At 33.5% G+C, this 16,492-nt stretch overlaps 1 protein-coding gene across 16 annotated transcripts in view; it reads right to left on the bottom strand.

Annotated features, from left to right (window-relative positions):
* Pcm1 (pericentriolar material 1) overlaps nt 1–16,492 on the bottom strand; it is an 87,100-nt gene that overhangs the window by 57,329 nt on the left and 13,279 nt on the right. For 11 of the 16 annotated variants that reach the window (XM_063234620.1, XM_013151636.3, XM_063234618.1 and 8 more), the window contains 8 exons: nt 11,195–11,372; nt 8,196–8,305; nt 6,282–6,498; nt 4,097–4,301; nt 2,949–3,122; nt 2,330–2,484; nt 1,986–2,215; nt 174–325 (listed from right to left, as the gene is read on the bottom strand). In XM_063234620.1, the coding sequence (XP_063090690.1) occupies nt 174–325; nt 1,986–2,215; nt 2,330–2,484; nt 2,949–3,122; nt 4,097–4,301; nt 6,282–6,498; nt 8,196–8,305; nt 11,195–11,372 (1,421 nt within the window). The remainder of the gene's footprint in view (nt 1–173; nt 326–1,985; nt 2,216–2,329; nt 2,485–2,948; nt 3,123–4,096; nt 4,302–6,281; nt 6,499–8,195; nt 8,306–11,194; nt 11,373–16,492) is intronic. The other 5 variants (XM_013151639.3, XM_063234617.1, XM_013151643.3 and 2 more) reach the window with 2 other exon arrangements.

Below are 16,492 nucleotides of genomic sequence, written 5' to 3'. Positions count from 1 at the left end.
CTATAATTCCAACACTCAAGAGGCTAGGGCAAGAGGATTGCTGCAAGTGCCAGGTCAGTCCGAGTTACAAAGCCAGCCTGAACCACAGATGGACAGCCTATCTCAAAAAACAAAAAATAAAAATAAAACAGGCACTAGATTTTTTATTAAGTGAAGTCCAAAGCATACCATACCTTGCCTTTTCATTGACTCTAGTATCTTTCTGTGTTTTAGTGGTATTTCCTCTAGCATTATTTGGGTTTTGTTTGATATCCTCTTCTGGTGGGTAGACATCACCCAAATTTGATGTATTGGCAGAGGTAATTCCTTCAGCTGCATCATCATCCTGAAACAACATAATTATATTAAAACTATCTTGACACTCAAAACTATGCAATTTATACCTCAGTAAATACATTAGGCTATACAACTCATACAAAGTAATGCAAAAAAGCACAGAATTTTTACAGTAAACCAAATTTCATCTTCCCTCAATGGCAAGAAATGAAGCTCTAAAAGCAAAATAAGCATATTTAAATCTGAATTGCTAATTATTCAGTGTTATGAGTTGTTAATTATTCAGTACTATGGTTTAAAAGTTGGTTGATTTACGATTTAAAAGTTGGTTGATTATATTTATAATATAAAATATTAAGCCTTTTAAGTATTTAGCTATGGTGTGAGTAAATCCCATTGTGAAGTATTAAAAGGATGGGAATTTAATCCCACTAGTGTTAAGCCTTTGGAGATGATCAGGATTGAACAAAGTCATCATCAGAAGAGAGCCTGCATAACTGAACATTAGTGGCTTTATAAGAACAGGGATGGATATCAAAGGGTAACAGACACAAATGTATGTGCTCTATTGTTTGCTATGTGATGCCCTGCACAACCTCAGTTCTCTCAGCCAAAAGGCTATCACCAGATGTAAGCCTCTGCAACACTCCAGCACTGTGAGCCAGAAAAACTTATTTTCTTTATGTTACCTAGCCTTAGATATTTCATCAGAGTGATGCAAAACAAGATTATGGGTTATATTACACTAAAAAAAAAGGCAGCAATATGTAACAGCTGAGGAAAAGATAAAAAGGATTTTAAAAGTTAAATCATTTTGGTTGCTGTAGACAGGTTGTATCTACTTTATTAAACTAAAAACCTAAAGTTTATCGACTACATTCAGACATAAAATTTTCAGATGTATACATTGGTTTTAAAAATTTATGATTATCACTTCCAACTTCCTAGCACTTTAGCAGGCTGAAGCCAGTGGATTCCAAGTGTGAACCCAGCATAGGCAATTTAATGACTGTCTCAAAAATGGACTGGGTACATAGCTCAGTGTGAAGGTCCTAGATTCAATCCTCTACACCACAAACAAAATGAAACAAAATACAACTTCCAACTTTACTTATTTGACTTCGCAGAATAAAACAAGCAGATTTTTTCTTCTTTTACATCAAGTGGGTTACGATCTCAGGCTCTGTTGTCAGGCTATCTAAATTCTGATATGTAACACTGGACAACTAACATCTCTTCAACCTGTTTACGATCTACTTCACTGAGGTATTATGAGATCTACTTGGCATAGGCTAAGGTTATTGCAAAAACAAAAACCAAACCAATAATCTGGCTTTGTAAATAAAACTCTACTGAACACAGCTGCAGTACTTTATATATATTATCTATGCCTATTTTGCAGTGAGAAGTTGTGACCAAAATACTTATTAACTCAATCTTTTTAGAGAAAGCTAGCTATTGCTGATGTACAATATAGTGATAAGCCTTTAAAACTGACATGTAAGAAATAAGGCCTGGGACATACTTCCATGGTAGAGCACTTGCTTAGCATGTTCAAAGCCCCAGGTTCAATCCTCACCACCACAAAAAGAAAAAGCATACTAGTTTAATTATACTGTACCAACACAATTGTCAAACATGTAAACACATTTTACTTTGTAAGTGTGTACTATTTAAGTCTTCCCCCTCCCAAAAAATTTATTATTTACCTGTACCATAGCAACAAGATCTTGTAGATGTCGAAGTTTCTGTTTTGCAGCCATAAGTCTATAGATCTTCTGTTCAAATTCTCCATCTTCTGGAGCCTCCTCAACCACACTGCTCCTATGACTAGATAACGAAGCTCCCTCCTCCTCTGCTTCTTCTTCCTCTTCCTCATCATCTTCCCCTTGTGCTACATGGATCCCCTGATCTCCTTCTCTATTGTATCGACAATCTGCTAAAAATAAAATCATCCAGTCAATAATTTTTAAGTAAATTTAAGATTATCACTCAAAGAAGATACACTTCACAAGAATGATATGGCCAAACCCTTGAACATAATCAATCATACCTAAAGGAGGCATGTTCAGAGCCCTAATGTTGGTGGCAGATCTGTTGTTTATTTCACAATTAGAATTAGTTGATCGCCCATCTCTATTATTAGAAACACACTGTGGATTACTAATACTATTTACTTCATTCCATGTGGCAGACACTTGTGGATTTCTGAAAAAAGAAAGCCAAAGTTAAAAAAAAAATCAAAGTTTCAGAGCTTTATTAAGTTTCAAAATAAGGAGAACATTGGTTTGCCCATTTAATTTTGAACTTTTAATAATCAGCTCTTACTTTTCATTAACTTTTACATATGTGTTACATCCAAATTTATGAACATGTGAGAAGTCAAAATTACACAGAATAAAGAGGAAAGATGAGATATTTCTTACAATTTATTGTCTTGGACCTAACAAACAGCAAACTGAATATACTACTATACTGAGTACTTCCCTACTTTACCTTTAGAGGGAAAGGAAGATTACACTGGCCAAAACTGTACCCTAATAGGAGAAAAGCTTAAATGACAAACAAATGAGCACTTTTATTGAGGTTCTTATCCCCTCTGCCCACCACCACTCCACTAAAACTATTAGGTTAGGATGAATACATTGAGGCACTTACAAAAACATTCTTACCGAATGTTAGTAACAGGTTCGGAATTTTCATGCTCAGAATCATATTCGGACTCTTCAGTTTCTTCATCTTTTGTGTTTTCATTTACAGCATCTGCCATCATATCTGATGTTTGTTCATAATAATGAACTAATTCTCTTAATTCATTCAATCTCTTCCGAACTTCATTTAGTTTCCTGATAAACATATAATGTTAACATCATGTTAGCAAAAACAAAAGAGCACAAGGCTATTTTCATGTAATATCAGGCAACAAACACCACACTCTCAAGACAGACCTTATCAATATTGAGGGACTCGGAATTAAATGAAATGAGTTTAATTTCAAGTATGATTTACTCAAAGATTAATGACTTAAATTTCTTATGTAGTTTTAGGGAAAAGGCATAAACAATTTCAATTTTAGGTATACACATTAACAGCAGAAAGCTCAATGTGAAAAACGTTTTTAGGCTTCTTTATGTATATCAAAGACATGAAGTATCAATATTCAATTTATTACCTTCTTAGCCAACTAGGTATGCAGATACTACTATATATTTACAGGTTTCCAACTTCCCACATAAAAAGAAATCTACAGTGTACAATATTTTTAACAAAAATAACTGTTTGCTGATTTGTTTACTTAAGTGCTAAGAAATATACCAATAAATTTTAGTTCCTAAAAACAAATTGAAATGTCACACTACCTCCCATTAATATGTACAATCATTATGTATCAATTAAAAATATATCTAAAAAGAAAACTTTTATAAATAGGCATGCTGTTATGCCTCTTTTGCAGATGAGGGAGCAGAGTAAGTTACTGGTCCATAGTAATACAGCCTTGCATGACAAAATTCCAGGGATGAATGACTCTACAGCCTGGGGTCTTTCATTTGATTAAGAAATACTTTAACTATAGCCAAGCTATTTCTGACTCTCTCTTAAGAAAATAACATCAGTTTGCAAAAGTTACCTGTGTACAAAGTTGTATTTCTTTTTGACAATTCATAAAATGCCATATAACATACCATACCCTTCTAACCTAAAAATGTTTATTAAATAACTTCAGTGTCATCCAAAATTTTAACACAAAGAAAAAAAGCCCAACTTTATTCCCAATGTTTTATTCTAATCTATGTGAACAGGATTGTAAAAAATGTTTTACTGGAGTTTTTCAGTTGGATTTAGATGTCCTTCACGTTCAGTCTCATTTTGAGAAACCAGAGAAGCAGCAGCATAAGGGCCAGATGACACCAGGCTGTTATTAGACTCTCCGTTGACAACCGGTGCCAAGCCCACAGCAGCAGAGGGGGCTGCACTGGTACTCCTCTGATCGGTGTTCCTTTGTGGAGAGGTCGAAGAAGGCACAACTACAAAAACAAGAGGAAAGTCACCTTAGCATAGACACACAAACACGGTATAGTGCAACAGTGTGCTGAGAGGCAAATAGAAATTCCAACTTAAAATCATTAACATCTCAAACTCTACAGAATGTTTACAAACTTAATATATCCTCATTACTTATTAATGAACTCCATAACTAAACACATCAACATTCACATGGAAAACAGATTTTCTTTCTTCCAGAGAGTCTATTCCTTTTCTTGTTTTTTGATATGGGTGGGTCTCACTATACAGCTCAGGTTGGCCTTCAACGCCCTCGGTAGCCCATGCTGGTCTCCAACTCTCAGCCATCCTGCTTCCTCAGCCTCACAAATGCTGGGATTACAGGCGTGCACCCTATTACTTTTACATTAGAATCACTGGGTTAAAAACAGGGATAAAGGGAATTCCAAGAATTATGATACCGCATATTGGAAAAATATGCAGAGTACTCTGATAAATTCTAATTATTTCCTGTCCACATACATCAGATAAAGATATCTTATGCCTCCTAGGACAATTAATATGGATGAAGCATCTTTGTCTCTTAATTTCAAACCTATTGTCATTTCTCTTTTTCAAAGAGACTATTATTGCTTGATGCTTATGTTAATGCTACAATTGCTATAGCTGGTTTCCAGTAGACACTTGACCATTCTACCTTTTATTGCACTCCCATTTTTACACTGGAAAAAAGATCTGGAGTCGTCAGAAGGCAGAGTGCTTTCTTTGGTGTATAAAACTAGGACAAATTTCAAATTTTAAGTTTTTCCCAGTTGTCTCCCTCTGTTTGTAAAGGATAGAAACTGAAATTATGCTCTAGAGGAGAGAACTACTATAAATCAGGGAAATGGAGTACATTTCAGGGTCTTCATATGTAATTCACATGACCCACGCTGGCCTTGAACTCCTGATTCTCCTGCCTCATCCTCCAGAATGCTACTGCATGCTTACCAGAAATGTTAGGTTTTTTTTGGAAGTTTTAGAAAAGCAGAATGGGTGGAGAATTGAAAAAACAGGAACTTCAGAGACGATGTTTTTATTCTTTATCTTTTTTTTTTTTAAGTAAGACAGTGAATGTTAAAGAATAACAAATAACTTAGGCTGCCCCTACTGGCTTCAATTTCCAGTGTTCAAACCGTGTTACTAATTTTTTTAGTAAGTGGCTGAAACCACCTGAGAGGGTATTAGGACAGCAAGAATAACAAGTAGGTCTAATTTAAAATGGGCTGGAATATAGCTCAGTGGCTATGTATATACCTAGTGTGTGCCAAGCCAGGACCAAAATAAAAACCAAAAAACAATTAAGAGCACGTAGAATATCTATGCAGTATAAAAGACATTTCCTATAATAACAGCTCCCTGAAATGACCCACATATTTAAAAAAAAAAAAAAAAAAGTTCAGTGGTTGCAAATTCTAGCTTTTCTACACTAACCATATGTATGCAAGTTATTTTGTCTTTTTCTTTTGCTTTGCATTATCCCCCCCCATGTCTAAATAGTCTCTAAATCTGTTTCAGTTTCAGCATTTTTATTTTTTGAAGTACTGAGATCAAACCCAGGGTTTCAAACAATTTAGGCAAGTGCTCTACCTCTGCATAACACTATCAGCCCATAGTTTTGGGGTTTTTCAAAGTACAAACAGGATTCATTTCCCATTAGGAAAAAATTCTGAATATTCTACTAAATGCAACGTCATGTGGAAATATCAAATTACCCCTTTTTCTGCCACTTATTAGAATTCTATTAATTTTCAAGGTCCAACTTTAACCTTTCTCTTTTCTGAATAAATTTACTATCCATCTGGCTATTATATACTGGGTTATCTCAAAACTTCAAACTCAAGTTTTATCTCCCCACAGAAATGATAAATTTGAGAAACTGTCATTCGTCAAATATTCTGTAACTATTATGTACCAGCATATATACTTATGTCCTCTAATATTGCTGAACCAGATTTACTTACATGATGAATTGTTCAGATGCTGATCTCGAAGTGTATGAAGTTCTCCAAGCAATTTATCCATTTTTTGTTTCTTTTCCTGTAGCACTCTCATTTTGCTAAAAAGCTGGACTTTCTCATCAGGTAAATGTTCTGAAACTGATGGATTCCTGCTCTGGGAAACCTCCCTAGTTAATGAAAGACTTTCTGCCTGTCTTCTGTTGTCAGGAACTGTTGGAGGCTTATTAAAAAAAAAAAAAATTAAGACAAAGGCAATTAAAAGTTGCTTCCTCATTTTTAAGCTATTTTAAATACAAATATCCTTTATAAGACATATTTTGCCTACATTGCACTGATGGCTAAATATATGTCCTTTATGTTTTAACAGTCTCACTAAATTGCTGAGATTGGACTCAAACTTGAGATCCTAATGCCTCAGCCTCCCAGGATGCTTGGGTTGTATACGCAGCACCATATCCAACTCTCTCATCTTTCTAGAACTAGCACCATAAACTTAAAACTTCCAGACCTACATCATATGTTCTCTACTTTTTTGTTGTTTTCTTGAGACAGGGTCTTACTATGTAGCAGGCCTTGAACACACTATCACCCCAGGCTGGCCTTCAAACTCCAGGTGGTCCCCCTGTCTCACACTCCCTGAGTGCTGGGATTATAAATTTGTACTACTATGCCCAGCTGCTCCTCTACTTAAAAAAAAAATTATGAAATATTTCAAAAGTAAACTAAGGCTTTGGGAACTATACAAGTATCTATCACTAAACTTCATCAAATTTTAACATTTTCCCATATGTATATCTATTCTTTTTTTTAACAAAAATATAGTATTAGAAAAATGGCTAAACCTTTATACATACCCTTCCCAAATCCTTTTATCCTCTATAGAAGTAATCACAATCTGGAATTAGATGATCCATCATTTTTGTATGTATTTTTGCATACATTTTTACTTTGTAATATCTGTTTATATGTCCATAAAAATTATGTAAGTATATATTTTTAAAAAGTAAATAGCATCTTTTTATTTATTTATTCATTTCTGTGGTTCAATCCAAGGCCTCGTGAACGTAAGCACTCTACCTCTGAGCTACATTCCCAGGACTAAGCACCCTTTTTTTTTTGTTTGGTCTTTTTGTCTTTTTGAGACAGTTTCCCTATGCAGTGGCCTTGGGGGCTGGTCTCGAATTTGCAAACGATTCTCCTGCCTCAGCCTCCTGAGTACTGGGATTACAGGCGTGTGCGACTATGCCCGGTAAAGCGCCCTTCTTAAACTTAGCAGTTTCATTAACTCTGGTTCATTTACTATCATGACTACTATATAGAATTTCACTCTACTGTAATCTATTATTTTCCTTTACAAAATGACAAACGTGTCTCATTATATACTTGTTATTTGCTACTAGCACCACACTGTTGTGAGCATTCTCACACCTACCTCCTTGTAAACATCTCTTATTTTCACTTGGTCAGCAAGAAAACACAAGACACTGCATCTTCAAGCACACTAATTTCCAATGGAGAGGTATTAATTCTTTCTTATCCAAAGCTCAAATATTATAAATTTGCACTTATATCATTATCTACAAAGTGTTAAATTAATGTATCTATTAACTCTCAAATAAGAATTTTCATAAAATCGGTGGTAAAACTATTGTAAAATATTCCAAGAACTTAGACTTAACGTATTACTTAATAGCATACAAAAGGAAAACTTCAAAGTAAATCTCTAACTTGTGTGTTCAGCATCCCAGCTGCTTAGGAGCCCACCAGCCCTCATGATCATGAATGAAGGGAGAGGTTACCACCCTGACCAATCATCAAGCATTCTGCCAGATGATAATAATGCTTAGTCAGGTTGGAGGACCACTGTCTAGTTAATGCAACTATAAGCTCCACCATAACAAAAAAAAGTTAAGTCACCTGAGAATCACGAAGTTGATTATGAAAACGCTGAATTAAATCATTCAATTCTTCATTTAGTTCAGATGAGATACTGACTCCTGATAAACTACCTGTAGTTTCTGCAACAACTGGAAAGGAAATTAGTAATAATTCATTAATATAAATAAAGCACTTTTTTAATTTCTGAAAAGTTAAACACACTCTGACAAAAAAATCTAACATAATTTGAAACTAATTAAACCTACATACATGTGCCAACTCTCCACGATGAATGTAATCATGTAGTACACATACTACTACAAATAAAAATTTTAAAAAAGAAACTAGTTAACCCTTTGTTAATAAGCAACTTAATTAGAAGTTTCTATCTAACCTAAAAATAGACCAACTGCAAAACTCTAGTAGAGCAACTCACCTTTTTCTATTCCAACATACAAAAGGGAACAGTATTTACCTCAAAAAATAATTATGACCGAATGAATGAAGGGTAGAGCAAGTCTACCAGTCTGTTAGTTGAGGGAACAGTGTGCAAAGTCATTGCCTGACTGAAATTGAGCAACTGATTCTGACAGATCTTAATCTCTGGTTTCCCCAATAAAATCAATACTACAATATAGAAGCTAGCAAAGTTTACTTAAATGTTCACATAAATAGGTTAGGCTTTCTGGGAAATACAGTTTTTGTCTCAACTACTTGTTATTACATAACAAAAGCAATCATTAACAATATGCAAACAAATAGACACAGCTGTATTGCAACTTTATTTCCTGCAGGGGGCTGAACCTATAGCTTGCTACCCGCTTGCTACCCCTGCAGTACAACATAGAATGTACTGAACTGCATACAATATAAGTCATACTAAGAAACCATGGTTTTTATCTTCTTCATTTTAAAAAAAAAGGCCTCCTACTTCTGAATGGGTTTCTGGTGACAATGCTGGTAACACTCACTGCTTACAACTCAAACACCGCACCCTTATCTTTACTTCTAACTCTCTAGTTCTAAAAGAAAATACGGGCTACGAATTGCTTCAATTTTAAGAAAAACATTATTTTTTTTCTGCTAAATAATTAAATTTAGGGTGACAGAACCCTATGGATCTAGTCCAAATTCTCCATGGAAAAGAAATGACAATATAGACAACGAATGTACAACTCTCCAAATCGTAAAATACTCTTTCCCATGACAATTATGTTGTCTCCCTTACACACACCTAAGTTTTCATCAGTATATTCCTATAAAATCTCTATAAAGAACAACTTTTTAAAAGTTATTAAGCCAAAACTCTTTCTGTGGTACAAAATAGAGCAAGTTCAGATTCAAACTCCATTCTACTTTTATTCCAATTCAAGATAGCATATTTTAAAAAAAGAAATAATTTACTTTTTACAAAGTTGACATTTAGAATTTCAAAGACCCCTTAGAATTCAAGAGCTCTAATTCTACTAAAATTCTATACAAGGTTATGTAAATCAGAAACTGTGAATTTCTTCTCTATAATACGGAAGTAAAATAAAGTCTTTGCATACTAACCTAGAATTTCTATGTTGATCACAGGATGATATAAATGTAACTACAAACTATAAATGTACACTTGAGATCAACATGACTACTAAAAGAAAAGTCTTTAAAATCTGATAAAGCTGGAAAAATGTTTAAATGGTTAGTCCTTTTCAAATTAGTATTAGTCTTTATGTTAAAATATTTTAACCATTTTTTCTTACCTATTTCCTAAATATAACTGCTAGTGGCTCTTTAGATCTTATATGGAAAAATGGTGACAAAACCCAGTAATTATTACTATATACAAGTGTATATTTCAAAAAGTAAATTACCTGAAAGTCATAAATGCCTTATGAAGTTATAAAATTAAAGATTTATCAGTGATCTGATAGCTGAACCAGTAGGCTTAGACAGTAGCATGAATTCAGTAACAAGTGATCCAAACTCACCGGCAAAAAATGGAGTGATCCAAGAACATAAATTATTAGTAGAATCTGACAGCAACAGACTATTTGAAAGTGCAACTTAAAACTTAGCTATTGAAGCCGGGCGTGGTGGCTCACACCTGTAATCCCAGCATTCGGAAGGCTGAGACAGGAGGATCGATGCGAGTTTGAGACCAGCCTGGGCTACAAAGTGAGCTCAAGGCCAGCCTGAACTGCATAGTGAGACCCTATCCCAAAAAGACCAAAAAAAAAAAAAAAAAAAAAAAAAACAAAAACTTAGCTATTGGAAGAGTATGTCACAAACTCATTTTGTACCCCAGTGCTCACTTCAGCAGCACATATACTAAAATTGGAACAATTCCTTTTTGTACCCAATAAATACATATAGTTATTTTTGGTCCATTAAAACAAAAACAAAACTTAGCCTTGAATTTTAACAATCTTATTTTTAATGTGATGAAAAATTAAAACACAGGTTTGAAAATATTGAAACATTCTTTATTATAATTAGACCCAATACTAAACAATTCAACAGTTTTCACCTTTATAATACATAGCTATGAGGGAAACAGGAAAATAATCAACACGAATTTTAAGAAGCATTTCTGAATCTCAAAAAACCTGAATAAAATATATTATAACTCAAAGGTACCAGTACACAAAACTGGATACCTAAATAAGGTAACAAGAATTGCAAACAACACTGACTGCTAAAGATTCTCTATAAAATTATGGCCCCAGTTAGGATTCTCAACCATTCCTTGGGAAGCAAGCAAAGAACAATCCTAGTTGAATAAAACATAAAAAAATGTAAATAAGAGTATCAAAAGCTCTTATCAGTTTGAGGTTCAAAAACAGAACTACAACCTGTCCCTTTTATCTCTTTAAGATACACTCTGATAGAAAGGAGAGCAAGGCATGTGTTTGCTCAGTACATGGTAAGGCTGATAGGCAGGTTTCTCAATTAGTCAGCAATCATAGCCTGATTATATAATAAGAGAATCCACCTTGCAATATAATTTCTTATTGAGCCTTGCTTGTACAAACATTTTAAATAGTGTGGCATACCAGAATCATCCATTACAGCAACAGCTTGTTCTGCTTTATGTTGCAATGCCAGAAGAGCAGCTTGTCGTCCCTGCAAAGCTCGCAGTTGCTCCTGCTGTTGTAACATCCTTTTCAACAAATCATGTTGCTTCTTCAAATTTTCTATCTCTTCCATAGGCTCCTGTTCAGGATCTCTGGCCTGAAAAGTAAGACCAACAATACTTACATCTATTAGAATCAGTGCTCCTGTGTGAACTACCAACAGCAAGTACATACACAGATAATAAACTAGTATTAAGTATACAACCCTAGACATAGTTTTAGTAGATTTGAAGGAAAAAGAGAACAGATAGCTTGCAATACAATAGTTTGGTAATTTCACGTAAAAGATCGTAAGCAATGGCTTACAATGAATTTGAAAAAGAAAGAAAAAAGATACATGAAATGGAAGATGAGTCTACAGAGCAAAAGGAGATTCATACAAATGCACATAAAAATATGAGACCCTATAGAAAGTCCAGGTCCTGGAGAAAAGCAGGAACAGATTATGTTGGGTAAGTACCCTACAAGCCTCAGTAAAAAAGACCAAACTAAGAAACTTTCAGCCTTACTTCTTAAAGTATGTTAAAAACACTAAACAAGCAAAAATCCCAGAAATGAAAATTTCTAGCCAAGAACAGAAATTTTTAAAGTGCATTTTGAAATTTTTAAAGTGCATTTTAAAGTGTAAAAATGCTTGAACTGTATCTACTACTAGGCATATAAGCTAAAAATTTTGTTTTTATCATAAATGTCATTAATATTTTTACTCTTCAATTATGTGCATTCACCTGAATGTGAGGACACAAAGAAGGTTATCACTCTGCCCAGAAGTAACAAATTAAAAAGGTATCACATAAAAAATGATCAAATTTTAAATGTTTATCTAAAACTATTCTAAATGTAACCCATCAAGAAAAAGTCAACTAAAGACATATTTAAATACAAACTGAAAACAATAAATTATGAGCTCAATTATGCATGAAATACTTTCAACACTGAATTACCATTAAAATTTTTTTAAATTTAAGGGCTGTGGATATGACAGTGGTAAAATGCTTACCTAGCATATGCAAGGACATATGTACGTGCAAGGCACGTACACACACAAATTACTTAATACATAAAATATTCTTCTCTGTTGTACTTAAGTCCATTTTAAATCTGCCCTGGTAACATTATTATTGCAGTTACATGTTTCCAATGAGTGATCTTCCTCCTCTAAAATTACTAAGGACAGTAAGGTTTCAATGGTTTCCTTTGAAGGAAAAATGCACGGATTCACTTTCCCTGTACTCATTTGATTCTGGCAAAATTATGGTACACATAGAAGGTTCAAGAGTTTTCTTCAGGGTGACATACCTTACCAATACCATGCAAAAGTTTCTTCTCTTTGCTTCTGCAAGCAGAACTCATTAAAACCATAAGGACAAGCAAGCATGAAATCATTTTACAATATGACTTGAAAATCAAAATGATTAGTACATAAAACAATTTAAAAAGTCATACACACAGAGGTAAGCAGTCAGAGAGCATTAAAATGAAATAGGAAGTAGACTAAACTGAGAGTATCTGATGTAAGCCAGGGCCTCATCAACATATCCTAGACTATCTCTAGACTTCCTGAATATGACAAAGAAATAATCTATTACTTTGATTAACACACTATTTAGTGAAGGTTTCTCTGTTGTCATAAAATTTTAATAAACTGAAAACTATCCAAATTAACTACTGTTTATTCAGTTCTCTGCCATCCTACAAAGTAGAGCTACCTTGTTATCACTTATATTTATCCCTGTTAAAATTCAACTTTTTCAGTTTTGGCTTTCAACTTGGAAAAAAAACTGAAGAGATAAGGGATAACTATCAATAACCTTCTCAAATGTGATGAAAAGTAATGCTGTAATAATTTAACCAAAGTCACTTGTAAAATATAAAACCAAATCCAATAGGAACAGATCTCAATGGAGCAACTCAGAGAAATGTCTTCAGGTTAATAATCCTTTGGGGATGTATACATGATACTTAACTACAAGAAGCATTCTGCAAATAAAAATATCATTTGAAAATAAGCTCCCTCAAAAATGCTTATTTCTACCTAATTTACAAACCTTCTACCTTAAAATAGTTTAGATTCTAGTTAACATTCCAACTATTTAGTTTTAAAAGGTTTACTAAATAACTTAATGTTACAAATATTTTGCCTTTTAAAAAGCAAACAAAAAAATTTAATCCTTGTTACTAGCATTTATTTGCAAAAGTATGACACCCTAATAATACAGAATGCTATTTGTTAAAATAAGTATAATCATGTTCAGACTTTTCATAAACCTAACAGTGAATTCCCAAAAATTTTTAAAATTAGTGCAGTTTTACTACTTCTTAGTAATTTTGTATCCACTTAAGTAGTATTCAGATTCATACTTTAAAAAGCTGAGGCAAAGGAAGAGGTGAGGATTATGATCAAATACAGAGAAGATGAGAAAATGAAAATAAAAATATCCAGAAATAAAATGTACACATATGTTGTTTGCAATAGAAATCCAAAAAGGAAGTCAGAACTATGTCCATCTTTCTAACACATACTTGTAAATTTTTCTGGGTCACTTTTACCAAGTACATTTTAGCTTACAGATTAAAAAATAATAATTTAGGCATTAAATCTCAAGTTGCACAGCATTAAATAATCAAATTTCAGAAAACCTTACATCTCTCTTTCCTAAGCAATTTCTCATTGATCCAAACATATTTCTACAGTATCTATAGTTAAAGATAGTATATACTCCAAATCTTTTGTGAAAGATGAGAAAGATGAGGACACAAGCCCAAAGAAGTAAAGCTATAATTTATCCAATGTCACAGGCAAATTCAGGTTCCTAATCTCTTGTTTAGTATTCTTTACACCATACTGTCCGCCCCAAAATTATATGCCTGGGTTCTGAATAGAGAAATACATGATACAATCTGTGAAAAAGCATAGCTAGTTAAAAAGACAAGGCCAGTTCACATGAAATAATTAGAACTAATGAAACTAATAGCAGAAAAAAGCATGAATTCTTGTGGAAAGCTTCTTTTGTAAAGTGATACAAAACTTCATGTCTGTAAAATACTCCATAAAGTGGAATTTGCCTTTATAGGCAGTGTTAGAATACCAATCACTTCTTGTCAAGCTGCAACTCACAAGACTGTTGTCAGCTCTGAAAACAGGTCAGAACTCAACCTCTTCTGTTTTGAAAGAATTCTTAGGAGGGAATGGGGAAAGGGTGATGAGAATGACAGATTCTGTATAGCAAAGAAAAAAACATAATTAAGTCAGGTGGTGAGAATTAAGGGTTTTTTAATTCCTATCTATACTCAACTGTTTAAACAGTACTTTGTCCTTGCCAACAGGATATAAATACTTTTACTAATGCTATTTTATCTTCATTGTTATAAATAGAAGTATACAAATAGTTGTCTTTAAATTTACCTTGAATGCCTTTATACAAATCATAAAAAATTTAAATAACAATTAAACACTAAAGGAATCCAGTAAAAGAATTCAAACAAGTCAACTGGATAACTGTTTTTCTAAAAAAAAGATTCAAAAAGGTTTCCAAAAAAGCAACAGAAACATAACTCCCCTCAAAAAAATAGGAAAGTATTTCATTGTTATGTAGTTAAGAAAGCTAATAGCTTGCTCTATTTTTTCTCTAATAAATGATCAAAAGAAATAAAGGTGCAAAGTTTCATTTTAATGCATGCACACTAATATCTAAAACAAAAGGCAACTGATTGATGGTGCTTCAGAATGTGTTATATACTTTTGACAGCACTTTGAAAATTTTTTTCTCTATTATCTTTCAAATCCTTTGTTAATGTAAATTAAAATCAGCTGCTACATATAATCCATGAAGCAATACATATGAAAGCAGAAAGAAAATCAGTGAGGTATAGGATTTTACTAAAGCAAATTACAGTAATTAATCATACTAGTTAATTTATATATTTAGAATTATAGCAATAACAACAAAAAAATCAATTAAGGAAGAGGAAATATGAACAAAAGAAATGTTAGTTTAGGCTTCCCCAGTTAATATTATGAAGTATACCTTTGAGGGAAATCCATGTTTTCGACTGTATTTCCTATTAGGCCTCAGTTCCCTGTCATTCTAAGGTCTGTCACCTTCCCCTTTTGGACTTGTAGTAACGTCAGTGTCTGAAACCTCTTTTGGTGAGGCTAAGTTCCCTGGTTTGTCCTCAATGCACGGCCAAATTCTCAGACTAAATGATGCCACCTTTATTAAATAGTGTAGCATATTAATTTCTTAACAATACTCCTGCTTTAACATATAAGCCAGTTTTGTAAATAAACACAAAAACTTTCCCAATCTTTCCTTAAAAAATTAATCCACTCCCACCCCCAAGCAGCAGCAAAATCAGACTTTCATATTTCTATAGGCTAAATTGTTGCTTATTAAAGATTACATCCAAGGCAATGTCCAACCTATACAAAATGACAAGTGTATGTTAACATTTATTCTGCTATGCACTACTAATAAATTTCCACAAGATCATGATTTTATGTTCTTATGAAAAATTCTCATCATGGTGAACACTACTGGGGGGAGGGGCGGTGGTGGTACCAGCAATCAAACCTAGGACCTCACACTTGCCAGGGAGGTGCTGTGCCACTGAGCTATATCCTTGGCCCAACACTTTAGATGATAGTATAGATATTATAATAATCAGCTATACCATTTCCCAATCCTTTCCAACAAACATCTTTACCCACATTGCCCTAAATCTTTCATATCTGCTGATATCTAAGGAGTAAATTAGTCCCAGCACCACTGTAACTAAAAAGACAAGTTCCTCACAGTAGAATCCACTCTTCAACAACTGTCTGGATCAAGCCCTTTGAGTATTTCCTAGTGAAAATAAGGTCAAGAAAAAATTACCTCTTCAAACTAGGAAGGTCACAGAAGGAAAATGAGGCTTATGGTCATACTCAAAGGAAACAAACCCTCAAATTCCTAATGATGAACAATATTATTAGTAAAACTTTTTTTAAAAATGACATACATGGTTATTCTTTAAAAAGAAAAGCCTTTTTGGTAATAGGTTTTAAAATTTAATAATGCAATAATGCATTCTTATAAAATAAAATGCTTATAAAATAAAGATGGTTAAAAGTATATTTGCTGGCTGGTCCGATGGCAGTGAATTATCAGAACTTATCAACATTAGTGTCACTAAAGTTGGCACACCCCCCACCCCACTGCTAAATTTGACTGGCTT

Source organism: Cavia porcellus, unplaced genomic scaffold (assembly GCF_034190915.1).
Source record: "Cavia porcellus strain 051 isolate PalLab524CR breed Dunkin Hartley unplaced genomic scaffold, mCavPor4.1 scaffold_24, whole genome shotgun sequence".
Taxonomy (NCBI): Eukaryota; Metazoa; Chordata; class Mammalia; order Rodentia; family Caviidae; genus Cavia; species Cavia porcellus.
The sequence above is the reverse complement of the archived record's forward strand: the minus strand, read 5'-3'. Positions and strand labels throughout refer to the sequence as shown.